At 39.0% G+C, this 25,452-nt stretch overlaps 1 protein-coding gene across 4 annotated transcripts in view; it reads right to left on the bottom strand.

Moving 5' to 3' along the window:
- GIGYF2 (GRB10 interacting GYF protein 2) overlaps window positions 1-25,452 on the bottom strand; it is a 165,765-nt gene that overhangs the window by 106,291 nt on the left and 34,022 nt on the right. For all 4 annotated transcript variants that reach the window (XM_023188562.1, XM_023188560.1, XM_023188563.1 and 1 more), the window contains 3 exons: window positions 20,686-20,768; window positions 7,668-7,797; window positions 6,334-6,429 (listed from right to left, as the gene is read on the bottom strand). In XM_023188562.1, the coding sequence (XP_023044330.1) occupies window positions 6,334-6,429; window positions 7,668-7,797; window positions 20,686-20,726 (267 nt within the window). In that variant the 5' untranslated portion in view covers window positions 20,727-20,768. The remainder of the gene's footprint in view (window positions 1-6,333; window positions 6,430-7,667; window positions 7,798-20,685; window positions 20,769-25,452) is intronic.

Here is a 25,452-nt window from a genome sequence, read left to right as displayed (position 1 = left end):
TAGGCTTAAGAGTTGAGGTAAAAGGCCAAGCATGGTGGCTCATGCCTGTAATCCCAGCACTTTGGCAGGCTAAGTTGGGTGGATCATGAGGTCAGGAGTTCAAAACTAGCCTGGCCAAGATGGTGAAACCCTGTCTCTACTGAAAATACAAAAATTAGCCGCGCACGATGGCGGGCGCCTGTAATTACAGCTACTTGGGAGGCTGAGGCAGGAGAATTGCTTGAACCCGGGAGGCAGAGGTTGCAGTGAGCCGAGATCATGCTACTGCACTCTAGCTGGGCGACAGAGCAAGACTCTGTCTCAAAAAAAGAAGAAAAAAAAAAAAAAAAAAAGAAAGAAGTAAGGTAAAAAAGAATCTTGCAATTCAACTAATATTTTAGTCCAAACTGGTTTCCACTGACTTTCTATTTTGATTCAAAATCAACTGAAATATAATGTCTATACCACCTTCTTTTGAAGAAGTCAACATCTAATTGTTAAAAAAAAAAAAAAAAAATTCTACTTTCATTATTTAATTTGTTGTAATAAATAGGTCATTTTCTCCTAGCTGCTTTTTTCAGAATTTTATTCACAACAATTTGTTCGGTAAGTTTTAGGAACTTTATCAGTGTAAATAAGATTTTTTTTTCAGTTTATAGGTATATAATTATATAATCAAGTAACTTCAAAACTAAAGACTTAAGATATAATTGACAACTAAAAATAAAAGACACCAAACTCAAAAATTATATTTCTATTTCAAAGTATAATAAAATGTGCTTAATAAAAAAGAAAGCTGATTGAAACATACATATTAACTTACCTTTTAACACAGAGTAAGCAGTGGGGTACTGAATAATGTCTCTGGGTATTACTATAATTAAACAACAGTATGAGGTCCCAAAATCCAGATTAATATACTGTAATATTGAAATAATGGTGGTCAGAGCTAACTGCATTATGTATGCTAGGATCCCATGCAGTTGAGCAACTATTAACCAAATTATCACATATATAAAACTCAAATGCACCCATTTGTACATGTGGGAACAACTCATATATTTTCACAAACTCTCATACATTGCTGATGAAAGTATAAACTACTATAATCTCTCTAGAAGGCAATTTCTAAAAATTATTTAAATGCTTATCCCCTTTGACACAACAATTCTACTTCTTACCCAAGTAAAAACTAACATAAATAGAAAGATCATTAACTATAGAACTGTTTATAAAGGTAAAATATGGAAGCCATCCACGTATTAGCCAATCCTAATTTAAAAATAATGGTCCTCCACATGTAAAATTCTGTACTACTGATTCAAAAAAAAAAAAAGAAACCACTCTTTTTTTTTTTTTTTTGGAGATGGAGTCTCGCTCTGTCATCCAGGCTAGAGTGCAGTGGTGCGATCTCAGCTCACTGCAACCTCCGTCTCCCAGGTTCAAGCGATTCTCCTGGCTCAGCCTCCCGAGTAGCTGGGACCACAGGTGCATGCCACCATGCCCGGCTGATTTTTTCTATTTTTAGTATAAATGGGGTTTCACCGTGTTGGCCAGGATGGTCTCGATCTCCTGACTTTGTGATCTGCCCACCTCAGCCTCCCAAAGTACTGGGATTACAGGCGTGAGCCACTGTGCCCGGCCACAACTCTATTTCTTAGGCAGAACTGTATGATAACAAAAACTGCAACGTCCTATGGTCAACCTAATATACAGGGATATGGAGCATACTTGTAATTAGGAACATGGAGAGGCCAAACTCCCTGGGACTGAATTCTGGCCCCTAAACTCACTCAACTTCTCTGTGCCTCATTTTCCTCATCTATATAAAGTAGTTAGGGATATTTTTATCTACCTCACGGGTCACTGTAAGCACTCAACATATTAAATGTTAAGTGCTTAGAACAGTGTCTAATACATGCTAAAAGCTAAGTAAGTATGTCATGACCTCTTAGACGCTTAGCTTAAAACTGTAAAGTGCCAGGCACGGTGGCTCACACCTGTAATCCCAGCACTTTGGGAGGTCAAGGCAGGTTGATCACTTGAGGCCAGGAGTTCAAGACCAGCATGGCCAACATGGCAAAACCCCATCTCCACTAAAATTACAAAAAATAGCCAAGGATGGTGGCACACGCCTGTAATCCCATCACCTTGGGAGGCCAAGGCAGGTGGATCACTTGAGGTCAGGAGTTCAGGGCCATCCTGGCCAACATGGCGAAACTCTATCTCTACTAAAACTACAAAAATTAGCCGGGCGTGGTGGCGGGTGCCTGTAATCCCAGCTACTCGGGAGGCTGAGGCAGAAGAATTACGTGAACCCAAGAAGCGGAGGTTGCAGTGAGCCGAGATCACACCACTGCACTCTAGCCTGGGCAACAGAGTGACACTCTGTCTCAAAAAATAAATAAATAAATAAATAAATAAATAAATAGAAGCTGTCAAGTATAGAACTGTGTGCATAGCATGCTACCATTTGTGTGTGTGTGTGTGTGTGCAGCAGTGTTTAAGGGAATATACAGATAGTTGTAGACACCGTAAGCACCCCTGGAAGGGAATACAAGAAAATGGAAATAGTGGTAATTTCTGAGGAAGAGTAATAGGGGGCAGAGTTTAGGTGAGTCACAGACTTGCTTTTCATTTTGTGCTTTCTGAATTTTGTTAGGTATATATACAAGTATTATCTATTCAAGAATGAATAAATAATTTCTTTGATGTCAAATAAATAAAACACACCACTCTTGTAACAGTTACCTAAATTGCAGGTGTAATGCATTTTTTTCCTCAGTATATTTGATACATAGACACATGGAGGGAGAAGGAGAATAAGTATGTCAGTATAATGAGTATGTCAGTATATTCAGTTAACTTCAGGAAAAAGACATGCAGCAAGAAGCCTGCTTTAAGTTATTAAAGTATTTACCTCCCTAGGAGTACCAAAAGAAAAAGTATACAAAACTCTAGTCTAGGAAGATCTAGTCAATACTAATCTCTGAAGGAATACCTGATCATTCGAAGGACAAACATCAAATTTTTGATGATTTTTTTGCCATCTTTAAGCACTGTCCTACTCCAACATATTTGGTAAATGATAAAGGCTACCAAATATGCATCAGGAAATCCCAAATGATGCATTTTTTAAATGCCTTCAAAACGGACCTGATGATCTTCTGTGGCTACAGTGAAAACTTCCCAATTCTTGCATCAAGATGCTGTGATCACAGAATACAGACCTTAAGATAAATATTTCCATCATTAAGAACAAAATTAAACACACTCCTTTAGTCATTCTAGAACTAATTTTAGTGTATAGGTGTAGTGCATACCGAATTTTATTCTTCTCTAAATTGTTAACCAACTATTACTGGTCAACTGCAGTTAACCAACAGATCCCAAGCAACATCTGCAAAATAATTTTTGATTTTCCAAGTGATTTCTGTACTTACTACACACTAATTTCTTTAAAATGTTACAAGATGTTTCTGGGTAATTCAATTATTCATTCTGTAAGTCCTCATTTTGGTAACTAGTAGCAGCATGTCCTTCTCCCTCTTCTGACACATTTAGTCTCTAAGAAATCTAGGGAATCATTTAAAGAAACATAAAAGGGAATTTTAAAAAATAATATATAAATAGCTAAAAATTAAAAGAATAATCACAAAAGAATAAAACTGGTATAAGAAGCTCGTAAAATTAGCTTTTTTATTTAAAATCATAATGTGGCCAGGCATGGTGGCTCATGCCTGTAATCCCAAGACTTTGGGAGGCCAAGGCAGGAGGATTCACTTGAGCTCAGGAAGTTTGAGACCAGCCTGACCAACATGGTGAAACCCTGTCTCTACTAAAAATACAAAAATTAGCCAGGCATGTTGGTATATGCCTATAATCCCAGCTACTCAGGACACCGAAGCACAAGAATCTCTTGAACCCAGGAGGGAGATGTTGCAGTGAGCCAAGACTGTGATACTGCACTATAGCCTGAGTGACTGAGCAAGACTCAGTCTCAAAAAGAAAAAGAAATAAATAAAATCATAAATGCAATTTTGACATTGAGAAAACTTACTGGGCACAGCTATGGTCAATGACCTTAACATATGAGGAGCCAGACCAGGCATGGTGGCTCATGCCTGTAAGCCCAGCACTTTGAGAGGTTGAGGCAGGAGAATCACTTGAGGCCAGGAGTTCAACACCAGCCTAGGTAACAGAGCGAGATCTGTCTCTACAAAAAACGAAATTAGCCAAATGTGGTGGCATGCACCTGTACTCCCTGCTATGCAGGAGGCTGGGGCAGGAGAATCCCTTGAGCCCAAAAGTTCAAGGTTGCAGTGAGCTATGATCATGCCACTGTACTCCGGCCTGGGTGACAGACTGAGACCCTCACTATACTCCAGCCTGGATGACAGAGTATGACCCTATCTCGAAAAATAAAATCTAAATAAGTAAACAAAACACACACACAGCGCTCATATAAATAGCATAAACCAACAAGAAAAAGATGAATATCCCAAAAGAAAAATTGGCAAAGGTAAGAAAAATATTAAAAGAAATATAAATGATGAATAAACATCTGAAAAACAACTGTTTACTGCTACAGGCAAAGAAATGCAAACAAAAACAATGGAAAAAAATTTTTCCAAAACTGCAGGGAAGTCTTTGAATAAAAATACTTGACGTTGGAAGTACAGAACTGCACCACTTGTATTAAAAGGAGGAAAATATATTCCCGTATTTACTCAGAAAAATACATAAGAAATGCCAACACTCGCTGCCTTTGCGAAAGGGGGCAGCTGGCATGGAAAGGATTAAAATATTAATTGAATTGCAGGATTCTTTTTTACCCTAATTCCTAAGGCTCAGTTTTTACCCCTTTGCCAGGAAGACCTTTGGCTACAGCCATGCCCGAGGCGCATTTTCCTGTGTATCACACTTTTGCATTTTTGTAGCAAGTGTAAAGGACATATACCAACATTTTGTTTTTGTTTTTGTTTTTTTAATGGAGTCTTGCTCTGTTGCCCAGGCTGGAGTGCAGTGACACAATCTTGGCTCACTGCAACCTCTGTCTCCCGAGTTCAAGTGATTCTCCTGCCTCAGCCTCCCAAGTAGCTGGGATTACGTCCGTGTGTCACCACACTTGGCTAATTTTTTTGTTTTTAGTAGAGACAGGGTTTCACCACATTGGCCAGGCTGGTCTCGAACTCCTGACCTCAGGTGATCTGCCCACCTTGGCCTCCCAAAGTGCTGGGATTACAGGTGTGAGCCATGTGTCCGGCCCCAACATTTTTGTAGTTCAAAACATTTCATAGTTTAAAACCTTCTTGAAAAATTCTCTTTCAAATGCCCAGGATTTTAATATTTCGTAGAGTATTTGAAAAGATTTTTATTACTTCTTGCTTTACCTTTTCCTAAGAGTCAAACAGATGTATTTTTGGCTCCCTGGACTCTCTTCTTCCCATATGGATGCCCATAAAGTAACATTCAAGCTTTCTAACAAGGCTTATTTTTCCATTTTTCTACACTCCTCCTAAGTTCCTTGAAATCAGAAACTCTTTTATTTTCTTTGCACAGGACAAGGTATACTATAAACAGGAACAACACTAAATTCACTACTTTCCAGCCCACAAGTTTTACTTTCTCACATCTCTCTCTCTCTCTCACACACACACACACACACACACAAAGTGGTGATAGAAGAGTTTTGAATGCATTTTGAGCTGAAGATCTACATTTTTCCCTTTAGTGGTAAAATGCACTGGTTAAGAATTCAGGTTGGCAATTACTTCTGAACATCTGTTTATTTGCAAAGATGATTTCCTCCCCTCCCCGCAAATCACTCTTCCTCTACTTAAGTTTTTTGTTTTTTTTTTTGAGACGGAGTCTTGCTCTGTCGCCCAGGCTGGAATGCAGTGGCACGATCTCGGCTCACTGCAACCTCCACCACCCAGGTTCACGCCATTCTCCTGCCTCAGCCTTCTAAGTAGCTGAGACTACAGGCGTCCGCCATCACACCCGACTAATTTTTGTATTTTTTAACAGAGACGGGGTTTCACTGTGTTAGCCAGGATGGTCTCGATCTCCTGACCTTGTGATCTGACCACCTCGGCCTCCCAAAGTGCTACTTAAGTTTTAAACGATGGTTCCCAATGTCCTTAAGGATCTATAAACATTTCCAAATAATACTCAACAGCTACAGATACTACAGCAAAATCTAGTCAACTAATAAGCATCAACATACCAATAGAAGAAAGCAGGCCTATGAGGATGTAGGATAATCCTTAGGGCATAAATAGTAATTTCCTATTTTCATGCCTTAGCAGGAAAAGAATAAGGGTTTGCTGGGGCTCAGAGCTAATTACAAACCTGTTCTTCTTCTGTAAAGGGTACCAGAGCCAATGGTGGAAGGGGTTCCTCCTGGAGGATAGGCAGAAATTCTTTATCCAGAAGGTCTGAAGGTATCTGTAGGACCAAACACATGATTATGAGATTAATGCTATTCCTGCAATAAGAAGAAATACAAGAAGATAAATCCAAGAAAAAATACTCTTCTGTTTATTGTTATTATAAATACAGATTAAAGCTTATTCAGCCATAATTGACTTCTACAGTCCTTACACATTTTGAGAAAGTCAATATTAAAAATCCCAGTCAATACTCCCCAGCTTTCTCAAGCGATTGCCACTTTTGGATTTAGCACTAACTCTGCTATTCCAAAGCACAAAGTAGAAGAGGAATAAAAGTCTCTACATTTAATGCAAAGCAGAAGATGATAAGGAGAGTTTTATAAGCAATTGTATGTGTCCTTAGCAACCATCATTAAAATGTGAAATTCCAGATCATTGAAAAACAAAGTATACTGGAGGGGGGGCATTGTGGCTCAAGCCTGTAATCCCAGCACTTTCGGAGGCCAAGGCAGGCAGATCACTTGAGGGCAGAAGTTGGAGACCAACCAGCCTGGCCAACATGGTGAAACCCCATCTCTACTAAAAATACAAAAAAAATTAGCCAAGTGTGGTAACGCGTGTTTATAATCCCAGCTACTCAGGAGGCTGAGGCACAAGAATCACCTGAACCTGGGTTGCAGAGGTTGCAGTGAGACGATATCACACCACTGCACTCCAGCCTGGGCGACTGAGCAAGACTCTGTCTCAAAAAAAAAAGTATACTGGGAAAAAATACAAAATATTATTTCTTACTAGTCACTCAGTAAGATGAAAGTCATAATAAAAATATACTTTACACTGTTTCAGTTTTGATCTAAGTGACACAAATGTAGTGTTACATTTTAAGGTTTTCTCTCCACCAAAAATTTTATATAGTCGAAGGTGCTCCTCCTCTTAACTGGAAAGTAGGATAAGAGGTACAATAAAGAGAGAGGAAAAATTCTTCATTTCTTAGCCACTGAACTAGGATACAAATAGACTTGAAAGGGGGGTTAAGAGGAAGTTAGCTAGAGAAGGCAGTAAGTGCTGACTACTCTCCTGTTTCCATGAAGCTGCCTAAAATGTAGCATGTGATAACACTCAGAACATCCTCTGTTAACCATTGCAGGCTTCAGAGCAGGGAAACAGTAAGGTGGAAAGAAAAGGCATGGGTCAATATATTAGTAAAATAAATCAGTTTTCATGTATCAATACATCATGGTATATATCCCAAAGTCTCATTCATAATTTTGAACTCTTTTCCTACTTCCTTACCTTGTTGTCTTTAAGGAAAAGTGCTAACATCTCTTCTCTGCCATAACGATAATCTGCTAATTTATACTTCGGCAATGCTGGAGAAAGAGGAGGGGATGTAATACTCCCACCACTGGACAGAGCGCGGAGCCTAGAATAGAAAAGACAGAGAATATGTCAAATGTTCTGGTGCTACAGACTTTTTATACTATACACTGTCAAAAAAATTCATTTTAGTTCTTTAGAAGAGCAAAGAGAAATCCTACTATCTCAAAGTATCAGACTAGCTTTAAAACAATCTTAGTGTGTCATGGCACACTAAGAGGGCAGTTTATTGAGAGATAACTAGACAACCATGTGGCAATTCCTTAACTTAAAAGGCATCATGGCTATGTCCCCCAGAAGCTTCGAGAATGAAAAAGGGACACATTTTCCCAAATTTTAAAAGGCGCATATGATTAAAACAAAAGTGAGATACTACCTTACACTCACTAGATTCATAAAACTTAATAAGTCTGATAATACCAGATGCTGGTAAGGATGTAAAACAATGGAAACTTTCAAGTAGTGTTTATGGTATTGTAAACTGAAACAATCATTTCAAAGAATGATTTGATAATAGTTAATTATTTAATTACCTATTTGGCAATTTGATAATGGCTAAAATATTTAATAAAGTATGCTATACAAAAGAAAAATCAAAACACAGCCTACAGTAATAATTTTTATATAAAATGCATAAACCTGCAAGTACATTTATACTGTTTCAAGACAAACTGCAGCAAAAGCATAGAAACAAACATGAAATTGACAAATACAACATTGAGAATAAGGTTATATCTGCAAAAGATAAGACTATAAAGGCAGACTTAATTGTACCTGCAATGTTTAATTTTTGCAGCTTGCCAATGAATACACGGGTGTTTATCACAATTTATAGTTTTATATGCCCGAAATATTTCATAATGTTTTTAATAAAAGCAATTAATGGTCAGTGTAGAGAATCTGAAAATGCAGTAAAGTACAAAGAGAAAGTGAAAACTACATTTACTGCTAAGAAGACAAAAAATATACTCCAAACTGATAACAAAAGTTGCCTCTAAAGAACAGAACTTGGGGAAAACGCACTATTTTAATTTTAAAATAATATATTTTTATGGGGAAAAAGGGAAGAAAACTTCAACAAAAAATGGCAACTAAGATTCTACTGTAGCACTGTGTCAGACAGCAAGTGGAAAAACTAACATCAGGAGTAGCTGATATCAAGGGTCAAAGGGACCAAGCTACGTGAATTCTAGTTTAGATTGAGGGAAAATTCAATAGAAGCATTGAAATATGTGCCCCAAATTGCTAAGCTTTACTCACAAAACAAAAAAGGGAACAACCTACTAAACTATGACACATTAAATATTAATATGAAGGCCAAGTAAAGCACAGTAAATATGTGCGCATTAAAAATAGCGTATGCATAGTAAACAGTAAAATGTGTTCACGAGAAGAAAGTAATATTTAAAGAAAAAATATGCATTAGTGAAGTGAGACTGTTGGGGTGGGATTTTTTTTTTTTACTGATTATGGAAAATTTTTGTATTTTCATAAATGCACCAAGAAGCAGATGACAAGCTCCCGTGTACCAATCACTCAGTCCCAAAACCAACAATCCATGGCAAATCCTGCTCTTTCCACCATCTTATCTAAGCTTCCTTTGATATTATTTTGAAGAAAAGTTTTGGCTTAGCATTCCATACACAAATATTTAAGAATGCTATTTCTCAAAGAATTTGTTTTTCCCCACAGCGTCTCACTCTGTCACCCAGACTTGAGTGCAGTGGTACGATCATAACTCACTGCAACCTTGACCTCCTGAGCTCAAGGGATTCCCCCACCTTAGCCTCCTGAGCAAATAGGACTACAGGCGCATACCACTATGCCCAGCTAATTTTTGCATTTTCTGTAGAGACAGCATCTCACTATATTGTCCAACCTGGTCTCAAACTCTGGGCCTCAAGCAATCCTCCCACCTTGGCCTCCCAAAGTGCTGAGAATATAGGCACGAGCCACCATGCCTGACCCCAGACATTTTTTTAAAGTCTGGGTTTTGCTGATTTTATCCATGATATAATTAAATGTTTTTCTCTCTTTTGCATTTCATGTAAATCGGTGACTGGGTATAGAGGTTTTGAGATTTTCACTAATTTCGGTTCTTTTTTGGCAATACTTCGTATGTAGTCGTATATTATTCCATCAAGAGGCACACATTGTGATGATGTGTTTGTGATACTTGCAGTAACTGATGATCAATGCTTGGTGCCCTAAGTTCACTAAGGTTGTAAGTGATTATATTCTTTCATTCCTCCCTTATATATTAGCTGGAATACTTCTGCAAAAAGAAATTTTCCTCTTATACTACTTGGTATAGTTACCAAATGATACTGCTTAATACAAGAAAGGAGGGAAAAAGCCTTAAGTCTTATTTGTTTTCAAAATAATGACTAGGTTCACTTGCACAACAGTCCAACAGTGTCCAACAGTAACACATTATTTTATTAACATATTTCAATTCACAGCAATTATTAACAGTGCTTCAATTGTCTCATCTTTGAAGAGTGGGAGACTCTTCAGGTTGGCTCCTGGGTCCTTTTGACATGACCCTAGCAGTCTTTAACAGCTTCTTTTCTATCTGGTATGTCAGAATGTTCCAGGATCATCTTGTATTTTTCTTGCCTCAGACCTGAAATCAATCATTTCCAGGGGGCCCGGATTCGCTTTCATTTATAGAAATACCACAACCTGGGTTCTGGGAGTGCTCATTGCTACTCTTTGTTTCCTTTCCAAATGTTCGTGGGCTTGGAGGTCATTTAGTTCAACCCCCATAAAACAGGTTAAACAACTAGGTAAGAAAACAACATACCCACAAAGGAGCGGTCCAATCACTCCTTTCAAGAAGAAAGACACTACTCCAGTGCCTTCCAAGAAACTGCTTTCTATTAGATTCCTGTAAAGTTGGGCTCTTTACTAAAGAAGTGGAATTAACATCCACTGAATACTGAAACTGAAAATTTTACATATGAACTAGCTCATTTAATCTAATTCAACCTTCACAACAACCCAAACATAACAGATAAAAATAAAGCTGAAGGGTTAAGCAACTTGTCCACAGTCACAGGCAGCAGAACAAAGATTCAAACTGAGGTTTTTATTATTAAAAAGACCACAATTGACCGTTTGCAGGTTAGCTCATACCTGTAATCCCAACACTTGGGAAGCTAAGGAGGGTGGATCACTTTAGTACAAGAGTTCAAGACCAGCTTGGGCAACATGATGAAACCCCACCTTGACAAAAAATACAAAAACTAGCCGGGTATGGTGGCTCATGCCTGTGGTCCCAGCTACTCAGGAGGCTGAGGTGGGAGGACTGCTTGAGCCTGGGAGGTCAAGGCTGTAGCGAACAGCCACTGCACTCCAGCCTAGGTGACCATGCAAGACCCTGTCTCAAAAAAAAAAAAAACCCACAATCTTTACAATTAGGTCTCAAAATTATATTTAAAATAGCCACAGTTTAAAATATACATATATTTTATTAGAAATTGTTTTAAAATATCTTAACACCAAACCAATGTTTCCCAACAGTTTCTACCAGTGGAGTACACATCTAAGCACTCTTTCAAATGAAAATCATTCTGGTATTGGCAAATAATCACCATTACTCCTCAAAGACTCCTTTCCATGACCTAACATTCCTAATTTCTTCAATTGCTGCTCACAATAAAATTTCAAATGTATTCACGACCCCGTCCCTTCCAATGTATCACCAATGGTTTTCCAATGTCCAAGACTAAACCTTTCTTATAGTCACCAGATCTATTAAGAGTAACACAGGCTGGGTGCAGTGGCTCATGCTTGTAATACCAGCACTTTGGGAGATCAAGGCGGGTGGATTACTTGAGGTTAGGAGTTCGAGACCAGCCTGGTTAACATGGTGAAATCCCGTCTCTACTAAAAATACAAAATGAGCCAGGTGTGGTGGTACGTGCCTATAGTCTCAGCTACTCGGGAGGTTGAGGCACAAGAATTGCTTGAATCCAGGAGGCAGAGGTTGCAGTGACCCGAGATTGTGCCACTGCACTCCAGCCTGGGCAACAGGGCGAGACTTCATCTCAAAAAAAAAAAGAGTAACACAAAGGCCGGGCATGGTGCTTCACACCTGTAATCCCAGCACTTTGGGAGGCCGAGGTGGGAAGATCACTTGAGACCAGGAGTTTGAGACCAGTCTAGGCAACACAGTGAGATCCTGTCTCTCCAAAAATCTAAAAATTAGCAGAGCATGGTGGTGCATGCCTGTAGTCCCAGCTATTTGGAAGGCTGAGATGGGAAGATCACTTGAGCCTCAAGAGGTAGGGGCTGCAGTGAGCCATGATCGCAACACTGCACTCTATCCTGGGTGAGAGTGAGACTCTATCGCCAAAAAATAAAAAATACAAAAATAACACAATAACACAATCAGAGATTTCCTTCAGGTGCTATAAAAAGAAACTGAGGCAAACTGGCAGTAACTCAAACTAAAAGACAGTTGCCTGAATTAGGATAATGGCTATACTATGATTCACTAATCGACAAATTCAATTCCAAGTCCCTCTTCACCTACAGATACTCAGAAAAGCTAAAACATATTTGTGTAATATTCTTCACTAAAAATCCACCTAAGAACTCATGAACACAAAGAAGGGAGTGACAGACACTGGGGTCTACTTGGGGGGTGGAAGGCAGGAAGAGGGAGAGGAGCAGGAAAAACTACTCGTTACTAGGCATAACACTTGGATGATGAAATAATCTGTACAACAAACCCCCATGACACAAGTTTACCTACACAACCTTCACATGTACCCCCGAACCTAAAAGTTAAAAAAAATCCATATATGATCTTTATCTCCTCCATACAACCCTCTCTTCTACAAATTTAACCCCTATGTGCTTTCCTCTGTCTCTAAACATATCTCTTCATTTGTTTAAAACTTTTGATGCAGCATCTCCCTTCTAGCTATGCACTGTTCATCTTTCCTCTTCATACAGAAACATCTCTACTTCCTCGCTTCTTAGTCACTTCAAAACGCAACGTGCCTGGTTTCTTCTGCCACTCCACTAGCTCCTGCACTGCTCATCAACAACCTCAACACTGCCAAATCCACGTGAAAATTTTCTGTCCTCATCGCCTTCATCTTTCTGGCCTATAATGAGATCTGTTTAACAAAGGAGGCCCAGTTCTACCATGGGTAGTAAATAAGTGGCAGCAGCAGGCCCCCCAAAGCTCCATGATACTCCCAAAATCTTCGCTTGGTAAGTGTTGTCCAAAATCCAAACTTCAGCTTATGAAAGCAATTTGGATGGTCAATCAATAATGTGTGAAGGTGTGGGAGTCAAAAGGCACCTCTATGTAAGCTTGTGATTCTCAAGTCCAGCTGTGACCTCTCCTATAGTCAGGCTTTCATACACAACCATGTAAAGCCCATCAGGTTCAATATGTCCAAAACCCTAACCCTACTCATCAATTTATTCATCCAACCCCATTCACTGCCCATATTCTCAAACACAGTTAAGGATATCCCAATTTAATCAGCCACTGGATTAAAAATCTGGGATTCATACTTTACTCTTCACCTTCTACCATCTCTCATACCCAGTTACCACATCCTACTAGTTTTTAAATTCTCCGTCTCTCAAGTCTTCCCCTGATCCAACTAACTTAACTTTTATTCACACACTTTTATTTCCCGCCTGGACTGCTGCAAAAGCATCCTAAACGATTTTACTAGTCTTACTCCCCTATGTTATTAAGAATTATTTATTTCTTTTTTTCTCTTTTTTTTTTTTTTTTTGAGACAGAGGCTCACTCTGTTACCCAGGCTAGAGCGCAGTACACTCCAATCTCGGCTCACTGCTACCTCCGCCTCCCAGGTTCAAGCAATTCTCCTGCTTCCGCCTCCTGAGTAGTTGGGATTACAGGCACACGCCACCACACCTGGCTAATTTTTTTTTATTTTTAGTAGAGACGAGGTTTCACTATACTGGTCAGGCTGGTCTCGAACTCCTGACCTCAGGTGATCCACCCGCCTCAGCCTCCCAAAGTGTTGGGATTACAGGAGAGAGCCACTGCGCCCAGCCCCAATTCTTTTTTCACTGGCATACAATGACCAATAAAATCCAAGCCTTGTTAACACAGATGGGCTGCCTCCAAGCTCGTATCTCCCACACTTCACATAACAAAGGTAAACATTATGCATCATGAAGTTCCTCTCTTAAATCAGTTCCTTGCCTTATCTTCACATGTGTCCTTTCTGCTATCAGGAATATTCTTCCTAATCTTTTTCACCAACAGGGTAGAGAGAGGTGCTGGGAAGAAGAGAAGTGGAAGGAGAAAGGAAGAATAAGGATAGAGAGCTGGAAAGAGTCAAGGGGAAGGGAGGAAAAAAGAGAATTTGAGATCCTCAAGGCCTTGCTAAACACAAGTTCCTATACAGCCTTCATGAAACTAAGAGGCTAGTGGAAGAAAATAATAAAGTCATATAAGTGGACATACAGATATTGAAGGGAGACCAGCCTGGCCAATATGGTAAAGCCCGATCTCTACTAAAAAATACAAATATTAGCCGGGCGTGGTGATACATGCCTGTAGTCCCAGCTACTCAGGAGCCTGAAGCAAGAGAATCACTTGAACTCAGAAGGCAGAGGTTGCAGTGAGCCAAGATCACACCACTGCAGCCTGGGCGACACAGTGAGATTCCATCTCCCCCAGCAAAAAAAAAAAAAAGAAGCCAGGAAACATCAGTAGGCCACTAGTGCAAAATTTATGTTAGAGATGCTGGCAATTTTCACTAAGGTGATAGCAACAGAGATTCAGAGAAATGAAAAGATTCCAGAAATACTGTAGAGGTAAAATTGATGTGATGTTGTGACAGACTGGATATAGGAACAGAAAAGTAAAAGGAATTATCAAAGATAACTCTGAGACTGCTAGCTTGAGCGAATGGGCACATATGGTATTAAGATGAAATATATATAAAGGCAAAACTAACGAGATCAGTTTTGGAAAAGTATGGAGTATGAGATGCTTATAAGAAATCTAAGTGGAAAAATCAAATAGGCAGCTGAATATCCTGTGCTTGCATTATAATTCCTTTACAGCATTATGACATAGTGAAATTATTTAGTGTCAGCTTCCTCATTAAATTCAAGACTAGGTACTGTGTATTTTTATCCTTATTGCCTTAGCACCTAACACAAGACATAAAACACAGCAAGCATTTGATAAAATGTTTTCTGAACAAATATTCTCTTCCAAAATACACCCCTCAAAAACATCCAATTTACTACTCCTTCAGTTCACATAGAAATATTTTACCCTGTCTGAAAACTGGAAATATTAACACATCTCATCCTCCAGAATGTCTCTCATTTTTCACATAATCCCACAATTACCGATAGTAAGCTAGCAATCTCAGGTTTGCGTTCTCTTATCCGTCCCCCTAAGACCCTAATTGCTTCATTCAACATTCATTTATTAACTAAATTAGTTAACTAAATATTAATGCCAATGTCCAGTACACTAAGCTCAACAATGGGCTTATCAAAAGAGAGAAATACAGTGTGTTTCTTAATGGAATTAGCTCTTTAGCAAGGCGCAAATACATATACAGATACATCACAAGGCCGTAACTATTGTAACAAATGTATAAATAAAATGCTTTGGGGAAGAAAACAAGTACTTCCCTCTTCTTTGCAAGGAAAGACCTGGGAAAACTTCCTTAAGACCAAGGGGATGAGACAGAGGAAACTCCCAAAGGAGCTTTCTTGGCTCCTTCCAAGAAAGCCAGATAATGTCTATAATTATTCTCCCTATAATAAAGTACTTATCTAGACTTATCCGGGTAGGTTTTTTTGTTGTTGTTGTTGTTTGGTTTTGTTTGTTTGTTTTTTGTTTCTAAATATGGGTTCTATGTTGCCCAGGTTGGTCTCAAATGCCTAGGCCCAAGTCATCCTCCAGCCTCAGACTCCTCAGTAGCTGGGACTACAGGTGCACGCCACCACACTCGACTTGAATAGATTTTTGATCCTCAAAAGTGTTTTAAATCACCAAATATTTGTTTGTTCGTTTGTTACAGACAGAGTCTCACTTTGTCAGCCAGGCTGGAGTGTAGTGACACAATCTCAGCTCACTGCAACCTCCACCTACCAAGTTCAAGTAATTCTCCTGCCTCAGCCTCCCCAGTAGCTGGGATTACAGGCACACACCACCGTGCCCAGCTAATTTTTGTAATTTTTTTTTAGCAGAGATGGGGTTTCACCATGTTGGTCAGGCTGGTCTCAAACTCTTGACCTCAAGTGATCCACTGCCCCCAGCCTCCCAAAGTGCTGGGATTACAGGCATGTGCCACTGCGCCCGGCCTAAATATTTGTTTTTTAAATATTTTGAAGACACATTTGCAAATAGGATACAAATCAAAACGTTAGCAAAGCTACTCTGGGTGGTAGGATTAGGGTCCTACCTAGATCTTTCCCTTTGATGGTCTTTTTGTTTTCTTTTCCTTTTTGGGAGACAGGCTCTTACCACCCAGGCTGCAGTGCAGCAGCACAATCATGGCAGCCTTGATCTCCCAGGCTCAAATGATCCTCCCACTTCAGCCTTCCAAGTAGCTGACACCAAACATACTCACCACCACGCCCAGCTAATTTTTTTTTTTATTTTTTTTTAGAGAAGGGGGTCTCACTGCGTTGCCAAGGCTTGTCTGGAACTATTGGACTCAAAGTGATCCTCGTGCCTCTGCCTCCCAAAGTGCTGGGAGCAGGGGGCCAGCCACCATGCCTAACCCTTTTCTTTTCTCTTTTTTTTTTGTTTTGGAGAAGGAGTTTTGCTTCTGTTGCCCAGGCTTGTTGTCCAGACTGGAGTGCAATGGCACGATTTCAGCTCACTGCCAACTTCCGCCTCCCGGATTCAAACGATTCTCCTGTCTCAGCCTCTTGAGTAGCTAGAAGTATAGGCACACACCACCACACCCAGTTAACTTTGTATTTTTAGTAGAGATGGGGTTTCATCATGTTGGCCAGGCTGGTCTCAAACTCCTGACCTCGATCTGCCCACCTCAGTCTCCCAAAATGCTGGGATTACAGGCGTGAGCCACCACGCCCAGCCCATGCCTAACCCTTTTCTTTTTCCTCTTGTACTGTTTCCTCCAGATTTTCTGGAATAAGTGTGTTTATTTTGTTAATGAAACTAACAACAAAAAACTTTAAAAGACCTAAATCTAAGGAATTTAGCACCAAAAAAAATTATTAAGACGGTGCTTAGTGTTCTGTCAAGAGCAAACACACAGATGACAATTCAACTCATACAATCCTTCTAGTGGTCAAACTGTCCATATATCATCCAAAGTCTTAAAAATAAAACTTTTGATTTAATAATTCCACTTCCAAGAAATTAATCCAAATAAAATGATCAGTGATAAAAACAAAATTGTTCAAGGGTACACACACATATCATTTACAAGAGCAAAACATTAAAAACAACTTTACTTTCCAACAATTAATTCATTTAATAAATATTTATTCAGCACCTATGTGCCAGGCACTGGAGATACAGCAGTAAACAAACTGTACAAAAATCTGTATCAAAGTACCTGCCCTCAATGGAGCTCACAGTCTAGTGGGGGTTGAAAGGTAGGATATAAATAACAAAATAAATGTATAAAATATTTGGCATGTTACATTTTGACATAAAACATGAAGAAAAATTAAGCAAGGAAGGGAGTAAAGGGTGGAGGGTTATACAGATTGTCAGGAAAGGTCTAAGGTGGTAGCATTTGAGGAAAGGCTTAAAGAAAGACACTATTGCTTTATATCTAGAAAGGATATACTTGGCATTGAATGTATCATACCCTTTTAAACTGCTCTGATGATAATGTAATATACTTTTTTATTCTACATAGAAAAGTAATCTAAGACCTAATGATTCCACAGACCTTAAAAAGTTCAAGCCTTGGCCAGGCGCAGTGGCTCACGCCTGTACTCCCAGCACTTTGGGAGGCCAAGGTGGGCGGATCACCTGAGGTCAGGAGTTCAAGACAAGCCTGGCCAACAGGGTGAAACCCCGTCTCTACTAAAAATTACAAAAATCAGCTGGGCGTGGTGGTGGGTGCCTGTAATCCCAGCTACTCAGGAGGCTGAGGGAGAAGAATCACTTGAACCCAGAGGCAGGGGTTGCAGTGAGCTCAGATTACGCCACTGCACTCCAGCCTGCGTGACAGAGCAAGGCTGACTCCATCTCAAAAAAAAAAAAAAAAAGTTAAAGCTTACAGCCACTCATGGTCTGTCCCTAACAAAATTTTAAGCGTTCTCCCATCTTCACAATTGCCCCAAGATACAAATAAATTGGTTCATTTTAAGTATCCCTTATTGAACATTATGTTTTACATTATTCACAAAAATGATGACCTTAGTAAATACCGTATCACTTAGTGCTTCTGTCTCATTTAGAGTTAACTGCACACTGGTTCAATGTCATCAATCTAAATCTTGATTCTCAAGTACCCTGGGCACAGCTCTTTACCTCAAGTTTCACAAAGAACGTCATACATGAAGAAAAATAAGGTAGTACTCTCTACACCTACTGAAACTTTCCAGCTCAGGATTACTTGGGTTACTTAAGAGCCTCATGTATTCCCTTTGCCAGAAGGAATTGTGACAGATGATACAAACAGGGCACTATGCCTACTTACACCTGCATTCCTCAGTTCATCAGCATTTCAGATGACTAAGGGAATGCTCCTAAGCTCTAATGTCTGCAAGGTAACAGATATACAATTAGGTGGGTCTACTGTTTAAGCATGGAAATGGTGATTGCCCTCTGTTTAAGGCTACCTCAATTCAAATTTTGTACAAAACACTGAGCCAATCAAGTGAAATACCATCAAACAAAACTTCAGAGTTTCAATAAAAAGGAGCATGTGTAAGATGCTATTAAAAGATGCTCAATACTACACTGAGATGACCTTGAGAACTCATGGTATAGGGCAGGAGCCAGCAAACTGTCTCTGTAAAGGGCCAGAGAATATTTAAGCTTTGTGAACCAAATGGCCTCTGTCAACCCTGCCACTGTAGCATGAAAGCAGTCAGAAAATATGGAAGCAAATGGACGTCTCTGTCTTTCAATGAAACTTTACTTACAAAAACTTCACAGTCCCACAGGCCACAATTTGCCAACCCATAATATAGGGCATCAAGCTGAATGTATATTGATTCAAAAAATCATCAGTTTTTCTTTCCCCTTTTGATGTGTCTAATTCCTGGTGTTCCCTTTCTGTTACCTATAAACAGTAGGATGCTGAAAAAAACAACTTCCTTAAATTAGCTGACAATTTTAACCATGTTTTTATAAAGAAACAGACATGAAGGTATGTAAATATAAAAGAGAAGCAGTTACAAATTCTAGATAAAGGCGGATGAGTTGCACACAAAATGGCTTAAAAAGTAACTTATATGAATTTAAATCCACTTGATAAAAAGAATTAAGGTAGAAATAAAGATTTAACTATAAGAATGTCCATTAAAAATATTTTTATAACGAAAAATCAAGAACAGCTTCTATATGCCACATCTAGAGGACTAGTTGAATAAATGATGGTACATCCATACAATGCAACCATTTAACACAATAGAAAATATTTATTAAAAAAAAGATGTTTCTAATTTGGCTATTTCTTTAAGCAGGCTACAAAACTGAAGGTACAGTATGATCCCATTTTTGTAAAAAATAAACGTATATATACACAAATAAGCATACATAAAACCACCTGGAAAGATACACCAAAATATTTACAGTGTGTACCATGGATGTTGAAATTATGATGATATTTTCTGGCTTACTAGTTATTTCTAATTTTTTTAGAAACATATTAATTTGATAATAAGAAAATCATTTTTAAAATATAAACGAATAACTGAAACAAGTACAGCATTACTTAGGTTAACATGTTCTAAATAGACTCTCAAAATACAGGAGTTCCATCAGTTCTTAGAACTTCAAATAGTGCTTTCTCCTCAGTCTCCAAATGCTGGCTATAAAGGTTAAGAAAACTTCGAGATCACATATATTAATAAAAAGAAATGTTTCTAATAGGGTAAGTTAATAAGACTCCTCAAACAGAGTTACCAAAGGAAGTCTATATCATTTATTGAACCACTCCCACCTGAACAACCAAGAGTTTAAGACACAAATCCAATTTATCTATTTTAGATACTGCTTCTGATATTACCAAAGGGGTTGCCTGAGGTTTGAATAGAAAAATTAATTATTATTATTGATGCCACTGAAGAGAGGATCTTCAATCACCAACTCTGGGGAAAAAGAAAGGAGGGGAGGGGGGAAAGCCACACTACAATGTGATGGATCTCAAAATTCCATGAGAATTCCATATTCGGGGTCCAAACACATCTGTAAAAGACTCAAAGGCCAATTAATCGTTATCATGTCCAATGCTAACTCAATCCTAGATAGGCTACTGCTAACAGCTAGTGTAACACTGAACTACCTGCCTGGCCCATCTTTCAAATAATACTTCAGTGAAAACTATTTCTCAAATAGTTTTCATTGAATCTATGAATTCATAGAATCCATAGAATCTATGAATAGCAATGACAAAACAATGTAGCATAAAACATACAGACATAAAAATGTTATAATTATACTTACATAAAATTGTATATGCACCTAGACAATGACTTAAATAAACAGAAAATAATTCTCTAGGAGGGTCAGATTCCCGCCATCATTACATATATGACCAGACAAAGAAAAAAATTTTAATTAAGTATAGAATACACTCATTTACCAAATATAATTTATTCCTGAACTAACACATTGTTTTCAGCGAGGCACATAAAGCAAAAGTCTCAAAAACATGCACATTTATAAACCACCTAGCACCTGTCAAATACTTTACTACTGTATTAGTCATCCAATATCAAAGAGGATGAGATTTTGAAAACTCACCATTCAGGCCCAAAGTTCAGTGTCTGCGTTTCCGCTGCCATTCTTTTCCGTATTTTTACAATAGATTTTTCTATGTGAAGAAACTGTTAACGAGAAAAATATCTCCATACAATTAGTTGAGATTAAATGTGGAATTCCAGGCCAGAAAGTACAGCTAGAGAGTATTTTATTTATGCTCCTCTCAACCAGAGTCACAAAAATGAGATTTTAAAATTACTACTTAAAACAATAATATAGCAGGCAAAGTGAAATGAAGAAATCAACCCTTATATTCTGACTCCCCACCTTTCTATGTTAATCTGGGGGAATGAGGCATAGTTTAAGATGAAGCTAGAGAGACAGGTATGAACAGACCACACAGGACACTGGGGACTAAGTTAAGGATTCTCTCCCTTTATCCCTGGAACAATGGCAAGTGAAGGGTAATATATTTACATTTTAGTTTCTATTACTTCCTAGTAATGGCTCCCCTATCACTATGAGGTACATCAAAGATTATTAAAATAAGGACCCAACTTACCCATCGCAGAGCTTCAACTCTCCTCACTTTCTGCGTTTAGAATTTTACCCCCTAGTGATTTTTTTTAACAGACAGTGTGTCTCACTATGTTGCTCAAGCTGGTCTCAAGCTCCTGGCCTGACCTCAAGTGATCTTCTTGTCTCAGCCTCTCGAGCCTAGTGCTTCTTTTAAAAATTATCTTGGATCAGGCCAGGAACCACCAGGCAAGTACTTATATTACAGGCTCATACCTGTAATTCCAGCACTTTGGGAGGCCGAGATGGGAGAATTGTTTGAGCCCAGGATTTGGAGACGTGGTCTCTAAAAAAAAAATTTTAAGATCAACTGGGCATGGTGGTACATGCCTGTAGTTTTAGCTGCCTGGGAGGATGAGGTAGAGGGATCACCTGAGCCCAGGAGTTTGGGGCTGCAGTGAGGTGTGGTCCTGCCACTGCACTCCAGCCTAGGCGATACAGTGAGACCCCGTCTCTACAAAATAAATAAATAAAAATAAATTCATAATTTGGGAGGCCAAGCCAGGCAGATGGTTTGGGCTCAGGAGTTCAAGATCTGCTTGGGCAACAAAGAGAGACTCCATCTCATAAAAAAAAAAAAAAAAAAAAAAAAAGTTTTTAAATAAAAAAAATATACATTTTTTTAAAGTTGCCTCAGATTGTCAAGTTAAAATAATAAACTAATGAATTTCACAAGTGACATTTTGAAAGTAGTCTTAAGATATGAGAGCTTAAAAATGGAAAATACTATAAAAATTGTAAAAATAACTGGACCTCCATATCCATGGGTTCTGGTCAATGGATTCAACCAACTTCGGATGGAAAAAAACTACATCTGTACCAGCATGTATAGATACTTATTTTCCTTGCCATTATTCCCTAAACAATACAGCGGAACAACTATTTACACAGCATTTCTGTTGTATTAAGCATTATAAGTAACCTAGAGGTGTTAAAGTATATAGAAGTATGTACACAGGTTATACGCAAATACTACGCCATTTTACATTATCCTTGGACCTGAGCATCCAAGGATTTTAACATCTGAAGGACATTCTAGAACGAAACCCCACACATACTCAGGGACAACTGTATACTGTAAAATATCTCTAATATACATCATACAGGGCACTGGGGACCAAGTTAAGGGTCTCTCCCTTTATCACCCTGTTGCCTCTGTTTAAATGATCTAAAAAATAATAAACTACAAACGTCTAAAGCTTAGAAACAGCAAAGTAAAAGTGTGTTAACCTTTATAATCAGCTATTCATTTATCTGCCTTCTTTCTGAAAGGTACTTCCAGTCCTGTGTCAACCAAGCAGACTCCAAGGGAGATTATCATGTTCTTACTTGACCCTGACTCCCTGCTCCCCCATCACACAAAAGGTGCAAACCAGACTAAAACTGAGGTAAACTTAGTACCCTCCTCATCTTTTTTTTGGGGGGGACAGTCTCGCTCTGTCGCCCAGGATAGAGTACAGGTGGTGCGATCAAGGCTCACTGCAAGTTCCGCCTCCCAGGTTCACACCATTCTCCTGCCTCAGCCTCCTGAGTAGCCGGGACTACAGGCATGTGCCACCACACCCAGCTATTTTTTTTTTTTTTTTTTTTTTTGATTTTTAGTAGAGACAAGGTTTCACCATGTTAGCCAGGATGGTCTCATCTCCTGACCTCATGATCCACCTGCCTTGGCCTCCCAAAGTGCTAGGATCACAGGCATGAGCAACCGCACCCAGCCCCTCCTCACCTCTTAAAACAACTGGTGATTCAAAGAAAACATAACTGCCGGGCATGGTGGCTCACACCTGTAATCCCCAGCACTTTGGAAGGCAAAGGTGGGTGGATCGCTTGAGCCCGGGAGTTGAAGACCAGCCTGGGCAACCTGGCAAAATCCTGTCTCCACAAAAATATACAAAAATTAGCTGGGCATGATGGTGCGAACTTGTAGTCCCAGCTACTAGGGAGGCTGAGGTGGGAGGATCACTTATGCCATGGAGGTTGAGAATACAATGAGCCATGATTGCACCAATGCACTCCAGCCTGGGCAAAAGAGCAAGACCTTGTCTCAATTTAAAAAAAAAAAAAAAAAAAATTGGCTGGGCGCGGTGGCTCAAGCCTGTAATCCCAGCCCTTTGGGAGGCCAAGACGGGCGGATCACAAGGTCAGGAGATCAAGACCATCCTGGCTAACACAGTGAAACCCCGTCTCTACTAAAAAAAAAAAAGGCAAAAAACTAGCCGGGCGAGGTGGCGGGCGCCCGTAGTCCCAGCTACTTGGGAGGCTGAGGCAGGAGAATGGCGTAAACCCGGGAGGCGGAGCTTGCAGTGAGCTGAGATCGTGCCACTGCACTCCAGCCTGGGTGACAGGGCGAGACTCCGTCTCAACCAAAAAAAAAAATTAAAATAAAAAAAGAAAACACACTTTAACATTTTAATTTTCTGAAATTAGAATGAATCTTAAAACTGATGCCAAGTTACAACTGCTACTGGCTGGGTGCGAGTTGTGTTACAGCTGTCTGAACAAGGGCCAATTTTAAAATTGCCACTTTAAATGTCTTCAAAATAATATGATTCTGTATCAAAACTAAATTTGTTGTATAACAGAAAAGAAGCAAATACAGCCATGGAATATTAGCGAAGTAACTATTCATCATTCAGAGAATGATTCCAAGTGATTTACAGGACCTCAGAAAGAAAGGGGGGAAAAACACACAAGCCAATGGAGTCTGTTATGGTTTGCTATTGATACTGATACATGACACTGCACAACCCATATGACCACATGCAGCAGCCCTGAAGTACTAAAAGGGGTTAAAAACTAAACAGCTTATATTGCTCTTAAAATCTTCACAAACATCAAATGACTAATTTTTAAACTGATGACAGAATAATGGAGCATTCCCTTAACTACTGTATCACCAATACTTTGAATGACTGGTGGGGAGAGGGAGGAAGAAAGCACAAGGAGACTTCTATAATGCCAAGTTGAAAAGCGATTTAGAAAAGTCAGACTCTAAATACCCAGAAATCTTAGGACTATCTTAACAAATGTATTTTACTTCTATTTTCATTTTCATACATGCAATAAAAGGATACACTGTACAATAAAAATCCATTCTTATTTGCTAAATAAGTTTAAAAGAGCTTTTTTAAAAAATATAAAATAATTCTAACAAGAAAAGCCCGTGCCAGATGCAACAGAGTCTTCTTGGTAGTATTCCTTTCTTTCTCAGTAATGCACAAAATGATTAATCTTACAGTTGACATGTTAACATTCAATTAAAATTATGATACATTGCAAATGAATGACTTGTCAAGGTAGAAATGATCAGACCCCAGGAAAGGTGCCCACTGTTAAACTAAAACAGGTATCACTGCTTACAAATCAGTCTTATGACCTTTTGTAACATAAATCAATTCAGTGTGTTTTCGAAAAGTATGTGGACCTATCTGGATGACAAACAGAGCTGAAGAGACTACATCAACTAGAGCTGTAGAGACAACATCAACTGTAATGTTTTTCTTTTAATACTAAACATCCTGAAGGCGTGGTTTTACCACCATTTTAAGCCCCATCTAGCCAAATGTTTTAAACTCAAACCCGTAAAGGATTTTAGAGCATTGAATAATGGCTCTGCATTTATAAAGCAAGTCAGGATTTAAATCAGACTGAATTTATAAAGCAGGTAAATCTCAACTAAAATTCAAAGTATTTGCTATTTGTGAAAATACTAAATTCATTGTTAGTGATTTAATATCTTCCCCTTTAACTTACTACAAGGCCATCACATATGCCCACATAGGTTCTGCAAAGCACAAAACTCCAGGGTCACTATTAACACAAATGATATAGATGAAGCCCCTTCAGGCAGCAGTCTTGAAATATAAACGAAGCCCCAGATTCAAGCAGAATCTAACGAACAACAAGCAAGGAAATCCTGTTTGGGTCCACTTTATCATTGCACCTATAAATCTTTAAGTACTGCAAAACTACTACAATGCACAACCATTAAGAGCTCAGAAGATTTTTCACTGTCTTGAGCTGGAAACCAACTACCATTTACAACATGGTTTCCACAAGAAAATTATTTCCTAATGTAAAGACTTGTTTTTTTGTTAAGACTGAGTCTCGCTCTATTGCCCAGGCTGGAGTGCAGTGGCACTCTGCACTTGGCTCACTGCAACCTCTGCCTCCCAGGTTCAAGTGATTCTCCTGCCTCAGCCTCCTGAGTGGCTGGGATTACAGGCGTGCACC

This window comes from Piliocolobus tephrosceles, chromosome 11 (genome assembly GCF_002776525.5).
Source record: "Piliocolobus tephrosceles isolate RC106 chromosome 11, ASM277652v3, whole genome shotgun sequence".
NCBI lineage: Eukaryota > Metazoa > Chordata > Mammalia > Primates > Cercopithecidae > Piliocolobus > Piliocolobus tephrosceles.
The sequence above is the reverse complement of the archived record's forward strand: the minus strand, read 5'-3'. Positions and strand labels throughout refer to the sequence as shown.